Genomic DNA, 12,214 nt, shown 5'->3' on the forward strand with positions numbered 1-12,214 from the left:
ATAGAGCAGAGTGGGAGCTGCAGAGCTGAGCGATAATTACCTGTGGGTTTGTCACTCGGAGCGACTTTCATATAAATATTCATTCGATCCAATGTTAGCAGAGAATATTGATTCGAGCAGCCGTGTGGTTTTCATTATCATCTGCAGTATATTATAGGTGTGTGTGCCACACACACACACACACACACACACACACACACACACAACCCTGTACCTACAGCTCGTGTAAGGAAGTGCCAAGTAGCTGCAGGCCTCCCTTTTTAATTGCGCTTGCATAATCTCTCTTCCCCGTGAACCCAAAACCCCTTCAGCTGCTGATGCGACGTGTCAGTGCCTCGTCATCGCATCCACCCGGGCTATGACTCGCCAAAATAGCGTCAGCGCTGTGTCATCAGCTCAGTCCTGCTGCTCTTGTTTACTGTGATGTGTCATTTTTTGTGAATGTTAATCTCAGCTGTTGAAGGAAGAGGATTTCTAGGTGTGTGTGTGTGTGCGCGTGTGTGTGTGTGTGTGTGTGTGTGTTTTCCTAGAGGTACCTTATGTAGCTGAAGTGTGATTTTTAGTCTGGAATGTTCTACTGAGGAGTACGGGGGAGGGGGGGGGGGGGGGGGTTCTTCCGGTGAGTCAGTTGCCCCACCCTGAGCTAAAGATTGCCAAAGGCCTGTGTTATTGGAACCGCGCTGTACAGACATCCCGCCCTCCTTCATATCTCATAAGAGCTACATTCATCACTCCGGCTCCTCTCCTCACACCAAGCCTCCCTTTCGTTTTAGGCAGCGATGCTGGACTGTGTCTCGAGCTCCCCCTTTCACTCCCGTCCTTATCTCCCCCCCCCCCCCTCCCCACTATATTTATTGTGGTTTCCCTCCCCTCCCCTTCCTCGCCCAGAGATAGTTCTGGCAGTCTCCAGGAGATGCAGCATATGGCTCCAGTCCTCCCTCAGGTCTTCTCCGTGGCCTTTTTAAGAAGCCTTTATCTCGTACGTCCCCCAAAACTCCCCAGAAAACTGCAACTATGCATTGTGTTGCAGCTAAGTGGTTGGTTTATGTACAATAATAATAATTTTATTTAGGATGCACTTTCAAAAAACTCACACTTTACAAAGGGGATAAAATGGAGAGAAATAATACAAAAAATATATATACATATTACAGAAATAGGCAATTGGTTAGAGGTTAAAAGCAGACTTGAATAGGTGTGTTTTAAGTCTGCAAATCATGTCAAACAACCCAAATGGAAGTATTATTCTCATCATTGATTGATCTGCCAATTACTTATGTAGGAATAAGTGAAAAACGCCCATCACAGAAAGCAAGACGAAGTCTTTAAATAGTTAATTGTGTTAGTCCAATGGTTCAAAATCCAAATGTATTTCATTTAGATTAGAAGCAGCAATTCTTCTTCACATTTCAGAAGCCGAAATCTTCTAAGATGGGGTTTTTGTTTGAGGAGCAACTTAAGCAATCAACAAAAATGTACATTTATTGCTTTAATTGTGTTATGCAGTACATGCATAGAGCAGAAGTTTGCAGAACAATACAATGATGGTATCTTTCCATTGCAGCATGCTTCAGTTAAACGTTTAAACATGATAATAACAATTAAGTTGCATTGGCGGCTGCTGAACACGGGGTTGGATGAGAGTTTGTGGGGTCATAGAAACAGAAAACAATGAGTTAAAAGAGGATAAAAAGATCTCTGCAGAGCTTCACGGAGCGATATTCCTCTGAAAACTCCTTTCACATTACACACAGCGATTTGATCCACGGATAACGTAAAAGATATTGATTAGCGCAGCTGTTATGCAACCATTGTAATTTTAAAAAAGTCATTTCTCGGACATGAATAATGTAGAAAATAGCTTCTTTCATCGCGACCCCTTTGTCGATTCCCCCCCCCCCCCCCCCCCCCCCGACTGATGATGATGACATCCTTCCTGCTGCATCCTTCCTGTTATGTAGATGCTTTAAATGGCTCAGCGGTCGGGATCTGGCCGTCCTGCTCCAACCTGCCAACTGAGAGATAGTACAGTCCTTGTGATGAGTGTGAGGATTCCTTTCCGCTTGCCTCAGACTGCATAATGCAGTCAGTTCAGTCGTTCAGAGAGAGAGAGGGAGAGCATGGTTTCGGTCTGCTCAGTTTGACACAAATGTGCACAATGATTCCTCTGTTCGGCGTCCGTTTACCAAGCTGGAGCCTTTTTTTATGTCCGTTAGTTCTGCTGCGATTTGACGCAGCAGAAAAACTGACATCAACGTCTGAGGCGTTGTTGTTACACCTGGGGACTTCTTCTCATTAGAAAAGTAAATATGCTGAATAGCATACTGGGATTTGCTGGGATGTGCTTTATTTAGAAACCGATTCAAATGTGTGCATTGGTTTTTGGTGGATCTCTATTCCTGATTTTCTTTACTGTAGTTCCAGAATGCTTTCGGCTGAATGATGATCTAGCGTATAATTAAACTTCCTCGCAGCTGGCTGGCTCACATAATGACGAGTAAATGCAGCGTCAGGCTTCAACCTCAGGCTTTGCTGAAATAAAGTGACGCCCCACTTTTGATGGTGGTTACGATAGGAAGAAAAAACAAACATCCGTCATCAGACATAGTTCCCAAAATACTTCGGCAAATTCAGGAGATTATTAGCGGCTATAATAAGAGTGAGAGTCAACGTCCCGTGTGGCCACGCTTGTTCCCACCGCTCCAGCATTTAAGAATCTCTCTGGAAAAGCTGGAGCAGACCTGCTGCTATTTAAAATCCAAACACAGTTTGGCTCTGTGCAGCCTTTTCTTTTGACTTTGCAAGGCAAATGTCAGCTGCTGCCATTTTTTTGTTGTTGTCGCGATGGAGGCGGGACTCCTTCAGTGGTCTTAAAGCTCTGTTAAGTTGGAATATTCCACTATTAGCTGAGTTTTTACTTTTAGTCCAAACAAAGGGTAAACTAATGGCACACTGTAATGGAGAAGTCTTGTATGCTTTTATTCATTTAACATGTTTTGGTTCAAGCACCTATGAGTCAAATACCAGCTCATCCTTTTCTAATGACGATCAGGTCACGCTCTCCCTATTTAGAATCTAAAGTATAATGTCGCTGTATTTGTCAGTCATTAAGGTGCAATTGTCGACAAAAACATGAAAAACTCTCAGAATGTACATTCATCCTGCTGACAACTACATTCTAGTGTGTTACGTCGCCCTATATCTGGGTAAAGATTCTCATTACTGTTTTTTTGTTGTTGTATATTTCCAGTTGCAGAACATGGGCGTGAACCCAGCCAACATCGGGTTCAGCTATCTGACCATGGAGTCGGACAAGTTCATCTGCATCAGGGAGAAGGTGGGTGAGCAGAACCAGGTGGTGATCGTGGACATGTCCGACCCCACCAACCCGATCAGGAGACCCATCTCTGCCGACAGTGCCATCATGAACCCGGCCAGCAAGGTCATCGCCCTGAAAGGTGAGCGGGAGAAAGACGCGCGGCGGCACAACCGTAAAAAAAATCAGTTGGCTGGTAATATTAGTGGTTTCGTGCCAAGCGACGAGGTCATTATTGCCGTTCAAAATCCCAGGATGACGTCCACGTGGCGTTGGCGCTGTCCATCTCTCCCTAGTTCTAACAGATTTACTGGCATTGCTGTGCAACGACTGATGCTCTGTCGATGCTGTAAATATGTAGCGCGCACTCCCTTTTATTGCCCGGATGTACTAAATTTGTCGTGCCAAACTGATTTTCTGCCACAGATTCTTGCCCTTGGAGCACAAACACAAGCGCTGATCAGGATGATTTGCCTATAATGCTTCTCTGACCCCCCCCCCCCCACACACACACATTTGCCCTTTCCCCTCTGGACTGTCTCGTTCTTACCTGATTGACACTTTGCTTTTCTCTCCCTTGCTTTCTGTCCTCTCTCAGACGGTGAGTTGCTTTCCGTCTGTCTGCTCTGTCATGATGATACAGTGGCCATGTGTCTCTCATAAAACGTCCCCCCCGCCCCCCCCCCCCGCATGTGATACCGTTAGTGTACCATCATGCTGATGGCGTTCACCTCAATCACTAATTTCCGCGCACCCGTTTGTTTTTCGTTCCTCGTGTGTTTGTTGGTCAGTGGAGGTCGTGGCCGGTCCCGTGACGGACTCGCGACAGCATTCTAGAACACAGAAACAATATTACGGCTCGGCGAGACGCCATATCTCCAAGTTTAGTCAGTTTAGCATGAGGACCTTCTTTAAGCTGGTGCAGGGCAATGTGGAGGAAATCAAATAATGCAATTCTTTTTTTTAGGGCAATTTCTTTTTTTTTGTAGGCTTGACTATTGGTGCTTTCACAAAACATTTACACAATTAGATTTTTAATGAATAATAATCACTAATGTAGATATAATGACGAAGTGGGTAAAAGCAAATGATTAGCACAACTAGAACAGTTTGATAAGTTCCGAAAATTACCAAATCTTTCTGTAAAGCAGCCTTCAAAACCAGGAAAAACTAATTATTTTACGGTATTTCGATATCTCAAAAGATATCTAGTCTCCCAGGAAGTGCCATTTTCCTTGGGCTATAAAACACCCATAACCAGCAAACCAAAAATCTGACTTTCTCTGTTTCTCAGCTATGCAGAGTTTTTTTTTTTTTTTATCAGCCCAGTTTGTGAGATATTTGCGTATGACAATTCCAATGTATATATGTAGATAAAACAAACCATCTCAATCTTGTTGAAATGTTTATTAAAAGGCTTTCATTTACATTATTTCATTATTCATGTAAAACATTGTTTTAATAAATGAAGATAAAAAAGGTTGAATGCCGTTTTTTCCCGCTGCCGGTTGGTCTCATGTCTGCTCTCCGTCTCCTTACCCCCCCTCAGCCGCCAAGACGCTGCAGATCTTCAACATTGAGATGAAGAGCAAGGTGAAGGCGCACACCATGACGGAGGAGGTCATGTTCTGGAAGTGGATCTCGATAAACACCGTCGCCTTGGTGACGGACACGGCTGTCTTTCACTGGAGCATGGAGGGGGATTCCCAGCCCGCCAAAGTATTTGATCGGCACGCCAGTCTGGCGGGGTGTCAGATCATCAACTACAGAACTGACGAGCAACAGAAGTGGCTGCTGCTGATAGGGATTTCTGCGCAGGTATGAAAACATGTTTACTCATGCTTCACGCTGTAGAGGTGCTCATGACAGAAGCATATCTTTGAAAGGAATTGGCATGATTTATCACTGTCTGATCCCTTATTTACAGCGTCATAGGATATAAAAAGTCCACTCTAAGATCTGTTTTGTCCCTCTGTCCACAATAATCCTGCATTTTTACACCCAAAAACATAGTTCTAAAAAAGACTTTCCAGTGTGGATAGATGCAGAAATACCAGCCTGGAGAAAACAGAGCTTTTTGAAAAAAGGGAGAATCAAGTGTGATGTTAAGTGTGAGCTAGCCTAGACTGAAAAGCAGAAAGGGACCGAACAAATGTTTAGCAGTGACATTAATGACATGATGGTGTCAAGAATGACTTTATTGGTTGCACTCTGAAAAAGGAGGAGGAAGAAGAGATTCAGACAGTCACCCATTGTTTTCATCTGAAAGAAATAGTTTTGGAACTTCTGGATCCAGAAGGTAAAGCCTAGCTTAGCATTAAGAATGGAAATGTGGGATGAATGGCTAGCCTGGCTCAGTTCAAGGCATAGACCGAATATAGGCAAGGCTAGGCAAGGCTAGGCAAGGCAAGGCAATTTGTATAGCACATTTCAACAACAAGGTAATTCAAAGTGCTTCACATGAAACCATTAAAAGCATAAAGGCAAAAGTAAAGGAGATTTAAAACATACATTGAAACAATAATCGATGTCTCCCTGAGACATTACGCTGCACGCAATCAACCATACACTGCCGCAATTCTGCAATTACTCGCACACAAACCACGTCTGATATATGATATGTAGAGTGACCAACGTCACCTATTGCTTTGTCGACTGCCGTTTTGAAGCCTTGAGTTCTTGGTTTTTGGCCGTCGCCATCTTGGCTTTTTGCAACCAGAAGTGACACGAGAGGGCGGTGCGTAGTGGAACCGAACACGGACAAAGGCGACCAGAAATGTTACAATTCACTTTCCTGAACTGAAAACGCACTGAAAGGGTTAAAGTTCAAAAACAAAAACATGGACAACTCCAAGACCGGACAACTCGCGGTAATAACCTGTCAATCACAAGGTAGCCCCGCCCTAAAGCACGCCACGCTTTATGGTCTATTTGACTCTAAATGGTTCATGATTTGCTAAATGAACATCATGCTATATTGAAGAAGACTTGAAACGAGATTGAGACCATAAACTCATGTTTACAATGTTTACTGAGGTAATAAATCAAGAGAGAAGTAAAGTAATTTTCTTCTATACTTCTATACAATCGGTTTTCTTTTTTCAATCACCTGCTAGTCATTAGGAAGAATGCAAGTTGAAGGCACTTCCCCTTTGTCTTCACATTTCAGAACCGGAGGTTGCTGCCTGGGTTTAAGGGTACGAAAATATGCCCACAGCCTCTAAAGCTGACTAATTGAGTTAGCCAGATTTCAGGCTAGAAAATCGATCTTGTCTAACTCTTGGCAAGCAAGCCAATAAGCGTATTTCCCAAAATGTAAAACTTTTCCTCTGTAGTGTTATCAATGCATCAATGATTTCTCCCCCTCTTTGTTTTCATCTCTGTTTGCCCCGCAGCAAAACCGCGTGGTCGGGGCCATGCAGCTGTATTCCGTTGACAGGAAAGTGTCCCAGCCCATCGAGGGCCACGCCGCTGCCTTCGGGGAGTTCAAAGTGGAGGGAAATGCCAAACCCTCCACCCTCTTCTGTTTTGCCGTGCGCTCACAGGCCGGGGGAAAGGTGAGGGCCGCTGGATTAAACACAAAGATCTCATGATGCTATCGCAGTGTATTTGGTCTCTGAACAAAGAGCGTTTGATGTGCAAAATTGTTAAGATCACAGGTAAAACAACCTTTGAGCTACATGGCTCTCGGTCTCCAAAATAGCTCAACAAAGAGTTTATTCGTGTGCATTGTCTACCCTCTTCGTGTTTACATTTGCTTAACTGTGGTTTGCTGCCCACCTACTGGGGTCAGTTCTTTATGTGGGCTTTCTTCTTCCAGTTGCACATCATTGAAGTTGGTCAGCCAGCTGCAGGAAACCAGCCATTTGCTAAGAAAGCAGTGGATGTGTTCTTCCCCCCAGAGGCCCAGACAGACTTTCCTGTAGCTATGCAGGTGAGGAAGGACCCCCCCCCCCCCCCTCGTGGTTTTTGTGGGAAACTAAGCGGTGACAGCTGATAACATAACATCTCTCATCTTTGATCATTCTCCCCAGATTGGCAATAAGCACGGCGTCATATATTTGATCACAAAGTACGGTTACATTCACCTGTATGACCTGGAGTCTGGAGTGTGCATCTACATGAACCGAATCAGTGCAGAGACCATCTTTGTAACCGCCCCACATGAAGCCACCTCGGGAATTATCGGGGTCAACAAGAAGGGACAGGTGAGAAACGGGCCAGAAGTAATTATGTTTATTTACATGGTTTATACAACATAAATAATAGCTCTGCTTATGATGTTTTTCATGAAAACCGATCCGAGGTATTGATATATGTTTTCATTCCAGGTGTTGTCAGTGTGTGTTGAGGAGGAAAACATTGTCAACTATGCCACCAACGTCCTGCAGAACCCCGATCTGGCCTTGAGGATGGCTGTGAGGTCCAACCTGGCTGGGGCTGAGGAGATTTTTGCCAGGAAGTTCAACACTCTGTTTTCCCAGGGGAGTTACTCTGAGGCCGCAAAGGTCGCTGCATCGGCACCCAAGGTACGCCCGCGTTTACCGCTGCGTCGTACCGATTACGCATCCAAATATGTACCAGAAGCACTGGCAAAAAGTCAGAAAAGGTGCTTGCGTGCATTCTTACAGTTGTACTTAAAGGGACCGTGTGTAGGATTTGGCAGCATCTAGTGGTGAGGTTGATTATACACTCATGAAAACATAGTTATGAATACTACATTGCATTTCTGCCAATAGATCGTCCATAAATGCTACACACTGGCCCTTTTGGATCAAGTTGTCGAGTATTTATCCGGTGATGATTTAGAAACTATACCAGTTACGCCCGCTGGGATTCAGTGTTGAATGATCCTGGCCGTCCTTCCTCCGCTCAGGGTATCCTGCGGACGGCAGAGACCATCCGTAAGTTCCAGAGCGTCCCGGCCCAGCCGGGCCAGGCCTCGCCGCTGTTGCAGTACTTCGGTATTCTGCTGGACCAGGGCCAGCTCAACAAGTTTGAGTCTCTGGAGCTGTGCCGGCCCGTCCTGCAGCAGGGGCGCAAGCAGCTGCTGGAGAAATGGCTGAAGGAGGACAAGGTAGGACCAGGGGCAGAGGGGGATTAGAGCAACGTAACCTATAAATGCTGCTCACCAAATGTAATCTTAACTACTAACTATTAGTTACCGTGATTGTGTGTGTGTGTGTGTTGTAGCTGGAGTGCTCGGAGGAGCTGGGGGACCTGGTGAAGGCCTCGGACCCCACCCTGGCTCTTAGCGTGTACCTCAGAGCTAACATCCCCAGCAAGGTCATCCAGTGCTTCGCCGAGACCGGCCAGTTCCAGAAGATAGTGCTGTACGCTAAAAAGGTCAAAGCAGCTCAAAGGCCTTCACTTCTCCACTCCCTCACGCAAGGAAACCATATTTATTCGATGCACGTTTAACTCGTAACACGTGTGGAAACACGCTACGGTTAAGTGGAAACATATTGTGGGAGAACGTTTACTGTAAAGTTTGTATGTCGAGTGCAGAACATCATACGAGGTTTCTTTGAGTGAATTTGTTGTTTCTGAGTTGTGTTCATATCTGCGTTTACGGTGCTTTTGTAGGTGGACTTCGCCCCAGACTGGGTGTTTCTGCTGAGGAATGTGATGCGCGTCAACCCAGATCAGGGACTGCAGTTCGCCCAGATGCTGGTCCAGGATGAGGAGCCGCTGGCCAACATCAACCAGGTAACGCGCGCACAGACACGAACGCCTCGCTCCCTTCGAGATATGCGATGATGTCTGCGCATTCACTCCCCTCACGCCTGCACGCAAACACACACATAAAGTGCCCAGTGTGGGAGCCTCCGTCTGTGTTATTCCAGATGTGCCAGGAATCCACTGAGTCAGTGAATCCCCCCCCCCACCCCCAACCTTTTTTTAAAAGCCACATCATTTCTCTGCTCAGTCCACATCTCCAACCGGAGGACTTGATGCTCCTTAAAGTCACCGCCCATTTTTCACACATGTCGTCAAATAAGAAAAGCTGAAACATCTGGCCACCGGGGCCTGTGGTCCTTAATGGCGTGCGACTCTAATCTCTCCATGCGTGCTAACTATATCATGGTTCACAGATGGTCGGAATTTAAAAAATCTTTCCAATTGTTTTTTCCTTACTTTCCTTACCTCTTTTTTCCCCCCCTCTTGCCCTTTGGTAGATCGTCGACGTGTTCATGGAGGGCAACCTGATCCAGCAGTGCACCTCCTTCCTGTTGGATGCTCTGAAGAACAACCGCCCAGCCGAGGGACACCTGCAGACCCGTCTGCTTGAGATGAACCTCATGCAAGCTCCCCAGGTGAACACTCAGACTGCCCTGTTTAGATTAAAGCAGCTTCACCTTTGGCTGTGTCAGACTTAAATGCGTGTTTCTTTTTTTTTTTTCAGGTAGCAGATGCGATCCTGGGCAACCAGATGTTCACCCACTATGATCGCCCCCATGTTGCCCAGCTGTGCGAGAAGGCGGGGCTGCTGCAGAGAGCTCTGGAGCACTACACCGACCAGTACGACATCAAGCGGGCCGTGGTGCACACACACCTGCTCAACCCAGAGGTACGCCCTGTGCCATCTTTTGCTCCTTTTTTTTTTTTTTTTTTTTTTTTTTTTTGTGACAATATATGGATATACCTTTTGAGCCCCTCCTCCCTTCCTGCTATCTCACTTTTTTCTTCTTTACTTTTCCTTTTTCTGACTCCTCCTTTTAGTGGCTGGTGAACTTCTTCGGCTCTTTATCGGTGGAGGACTCCCTGGAGTGTCTGAGGGCCATGTTGTCGGCCAACATCAGGCAGAACCTGCAGCTGTGTGTCCAGGTAGCGTCCAAGTATCACGAGCAGCTGGGGACTCAGTCGTTAGTGGAGCTCTTCGAGTCCTTCAAGAGCTACGAGGGTAGGTGTCACCCGAAGGGGTTGTGAGGGATGCAGATCTGGATCAAAGGAAAGGGAACATGTTGCATTTAGGCTTTACCTTAGCATAGATTGAGCTGACTTTTTGTGCTGTTTTCTCCCCCTCCCCTCCCCCCCCCCCCCCCCTCCCCCCCTCCATCTCTATTCAAGGCTTGTTTTACTTCCTTGGGTCGATTGTGAATTTCAGCCAGGAGCCCGACGTCCACTTCAAGTACATCCAGGCTGCCTGCAAAACCGGCCAGATCAAGGAAGTGGAGCGGATCTGCAGGGAGAGCAACTGTTACGACCCAGAGAGGGTGAAAAACTTCCTCAAGGTAAAAAAAAAAAAAAAAGGATCCCCAGTGTAAACTATATTGATCATTCAGCAGTATTTTTTGTGAGCTGTTAGCCGTTCGATACGGTTCAATCTCGCCTTCCTTCCTTCCCTTCGTAGGAGGCCAAGCTAACGGACCAGCTTCCTCTCATCATTGTGTGTGATCGCTTTGACTTCGTCCACGACCTGGTGCTCTACCTCTACCGCAACAACCTACAGAAATACATTGAAATCTACGTACAGAAAGTAGGAATCAAGACTTTATACATATCTGGTTACCACTTAATAATTCAAGCCTCATATGGGCTGCGTGCTGAAATCTTCATTGTCTATTCGTTGCGCACGCATTCAGGTGAACCCCAGTCGTCTGCCGGTGGTGATAGGCGGTCTGTTGGACGTGGACTGTGCTGAGGACGTCATCAAGAACCTGATCATGGTGGTCCGAGGGCAGTTCTCCACTGACGAGCTGGTGGAGGAGGTGGAGAAGAGGAACAGGTGAGGCCAAGAGATAAACGACTTGCACTGCTATTTATTTGTCACCTTGCATAGTTGCTCCTGTGTGTCTCATTAGATGCTGGTTGATAATTCTGCATCACAGTGTAAAAGCAACCTTTACCCAGTGGGTGTTTAATTAAACCTCTTTAAAGAGATGTAGTGGCTGTACTGACTGCATTTACACTGCACGACACAACAAAGTTTGTGCTCTGTTTTGAAGCGCTCCACGCCATTTGTTTTTTCCAGAATGCACCAGCTGAAAGAAAACCAGTGAGCTTCAAGTCCAAAACATAATGCTCGAGGCGATCAACAGAAATAAAGTTAGAAGCAGAACTTTAGATATTTATTATGGCGCCTGATGCCCATAAATGACCGAACGCAGCGTCACGCAGAGCGGAGGACAAACCAAGGGGACTGAAATACGCAGATAAGCAAATATGGAAAAATATTGTCATTTCTAGCACACGAATGTTGATTCTCTCTCTGGGCTTCTGGAGGCCTGTGTTAGAATCCGATTCCTCAATCACGCTCAGTCACTCCATATGGAGTGAAGCTGCTGTCACTGAAAAACCCCATTGTTCCAACTCTGTATGAAAGCGAGAGAACGTGAGCATGAGTACTTCCAGCATAGCATGACACTGCCGAACACGCTACAATGCCACCTAATGTTGTGTGCGTTGCACTACAGTAAGAGTGAGATGACTGTACTCAGCATTCGAGAGCTTTCTTCATCGAACGTCGACGTGCGCGAGTTGAAAGATTCTTCTTAATTAAATGCTGCATTTTCTGTGTGATTTTTAGCTGAGATGATATTTGAAAAAGCAGCGCGTTTCTCCATCATCCCCTCAGGTTAAAACTTCTGCTGTCGTGGCTGGAGTCCCGTATCCACGATGGATGCGAGGAGCCGGCCACCCACAACGCCCTGGCCAAGATCTACATCGACAGCAACAACACGCCCGAGCGCTTCCTGAAGGAGAACACGTTCTACGACAGCGCCGTGGTCGGGAAGTACTGCGAGAAGAGGGACCCCCACCTGGCCTGCGTGGCCTACGAGAGAGGACAGTGTGACCTGGATCTCATCAAAGTGCGTGTATTGATGGCGTTATGATCATTCGCGTCGTTCGAACCGCGGAGGAGGATTTGATCGCGTTCTTTCTTTCTGTTTTTTC

General features: G+C 46.2%; 1 protein-coding gene across 3 annotated transcripts in view; it reads left to right on the forward strand.

Moving 5' to 3' along the window:
• cltcl1 (clathrin, heavy chain-like 1) overlaps window positions 1-12,214 on the forward strand; it is a 29,372-nt gene that overhangs the window by 5,731 nt on the left and 11,427 nt on the right. For all 3 annotated transcript variants that reach the window (XR_013772032.1, XM_079269814.1, XM_079269815.1), the window contains exons 2-17: window positions 3,251-3,458; window positions 4,866-5,134; window positions 6,712-6,873; window positions 7,137-7,250; window positions 7,351-7,524; window positions 7,648-7,845; window positions 8,193-8,393; window positions 8,510-8,662; window positions 8,903-9,025; window positions 9,496-9,633; window positions 9,723-9,887; window positions 10,040-10,220; window positions 10,388-10,551; window positions 10,671-10,796; window positions 10,903-11,045; window positions 11,895-12,129. Coding sequence is in view for 2 of the 3 variants with exons in the window: in XM_079269814.1 (XP_079125940.1) it covers window positions 3,251-3,458; window positions 4,866-5,134; window positions 6,712-6,873; window positions 7,137-7,250; window positions 7,351-7,524; window positions 7,648-7,845; window positions 8,193-8,393; window positions 8,510-8,662; window positions 8,903-9,025; window positions 9,496-9,633; window positions 9,723-9,887; window positions 10,040-10,220; window positions 10,388-10,551; window positions 10,671-10,796; window positions 10,903-11,045; window positions 11,895-12,129 (2,754 nt within the window). In the remaining variant the exon portion in view is untranslated. The remainder of the gene's footprint in view (window positions 1-3,250; window positions 3,459-4,865; window positions 5,135-6,711; window positions 6,874-7,136; window positions 7,251-7,350; window positions 7,525-7,647; window positions 7,846-8,192; window positions 8,394-8,509; window positions 8,663-8,902; window positions 9,026-9,495; window positions 9,634-9,722; window positions 9,888-10,039; window positions 10,221-10,387; window positions 10,552-10,670; window positions 10,797-10,902; window positions 11,046-11,894; window positions 12,130-12,214) is intronic.

Source organism: Melanostigma gelatinosum, assembly GCF_949748355.1.
Source record: "Melanostigma gelatinosum genome assembly, chromosome: 6".
In the NCBI taxonomy this organism is placed as follows: Eukaryota; Metazoa; Chordata; class Actinopteri; order Perciformes; family Zoarcidae; genus Melanostigma; species Melanostigma gelatinosum.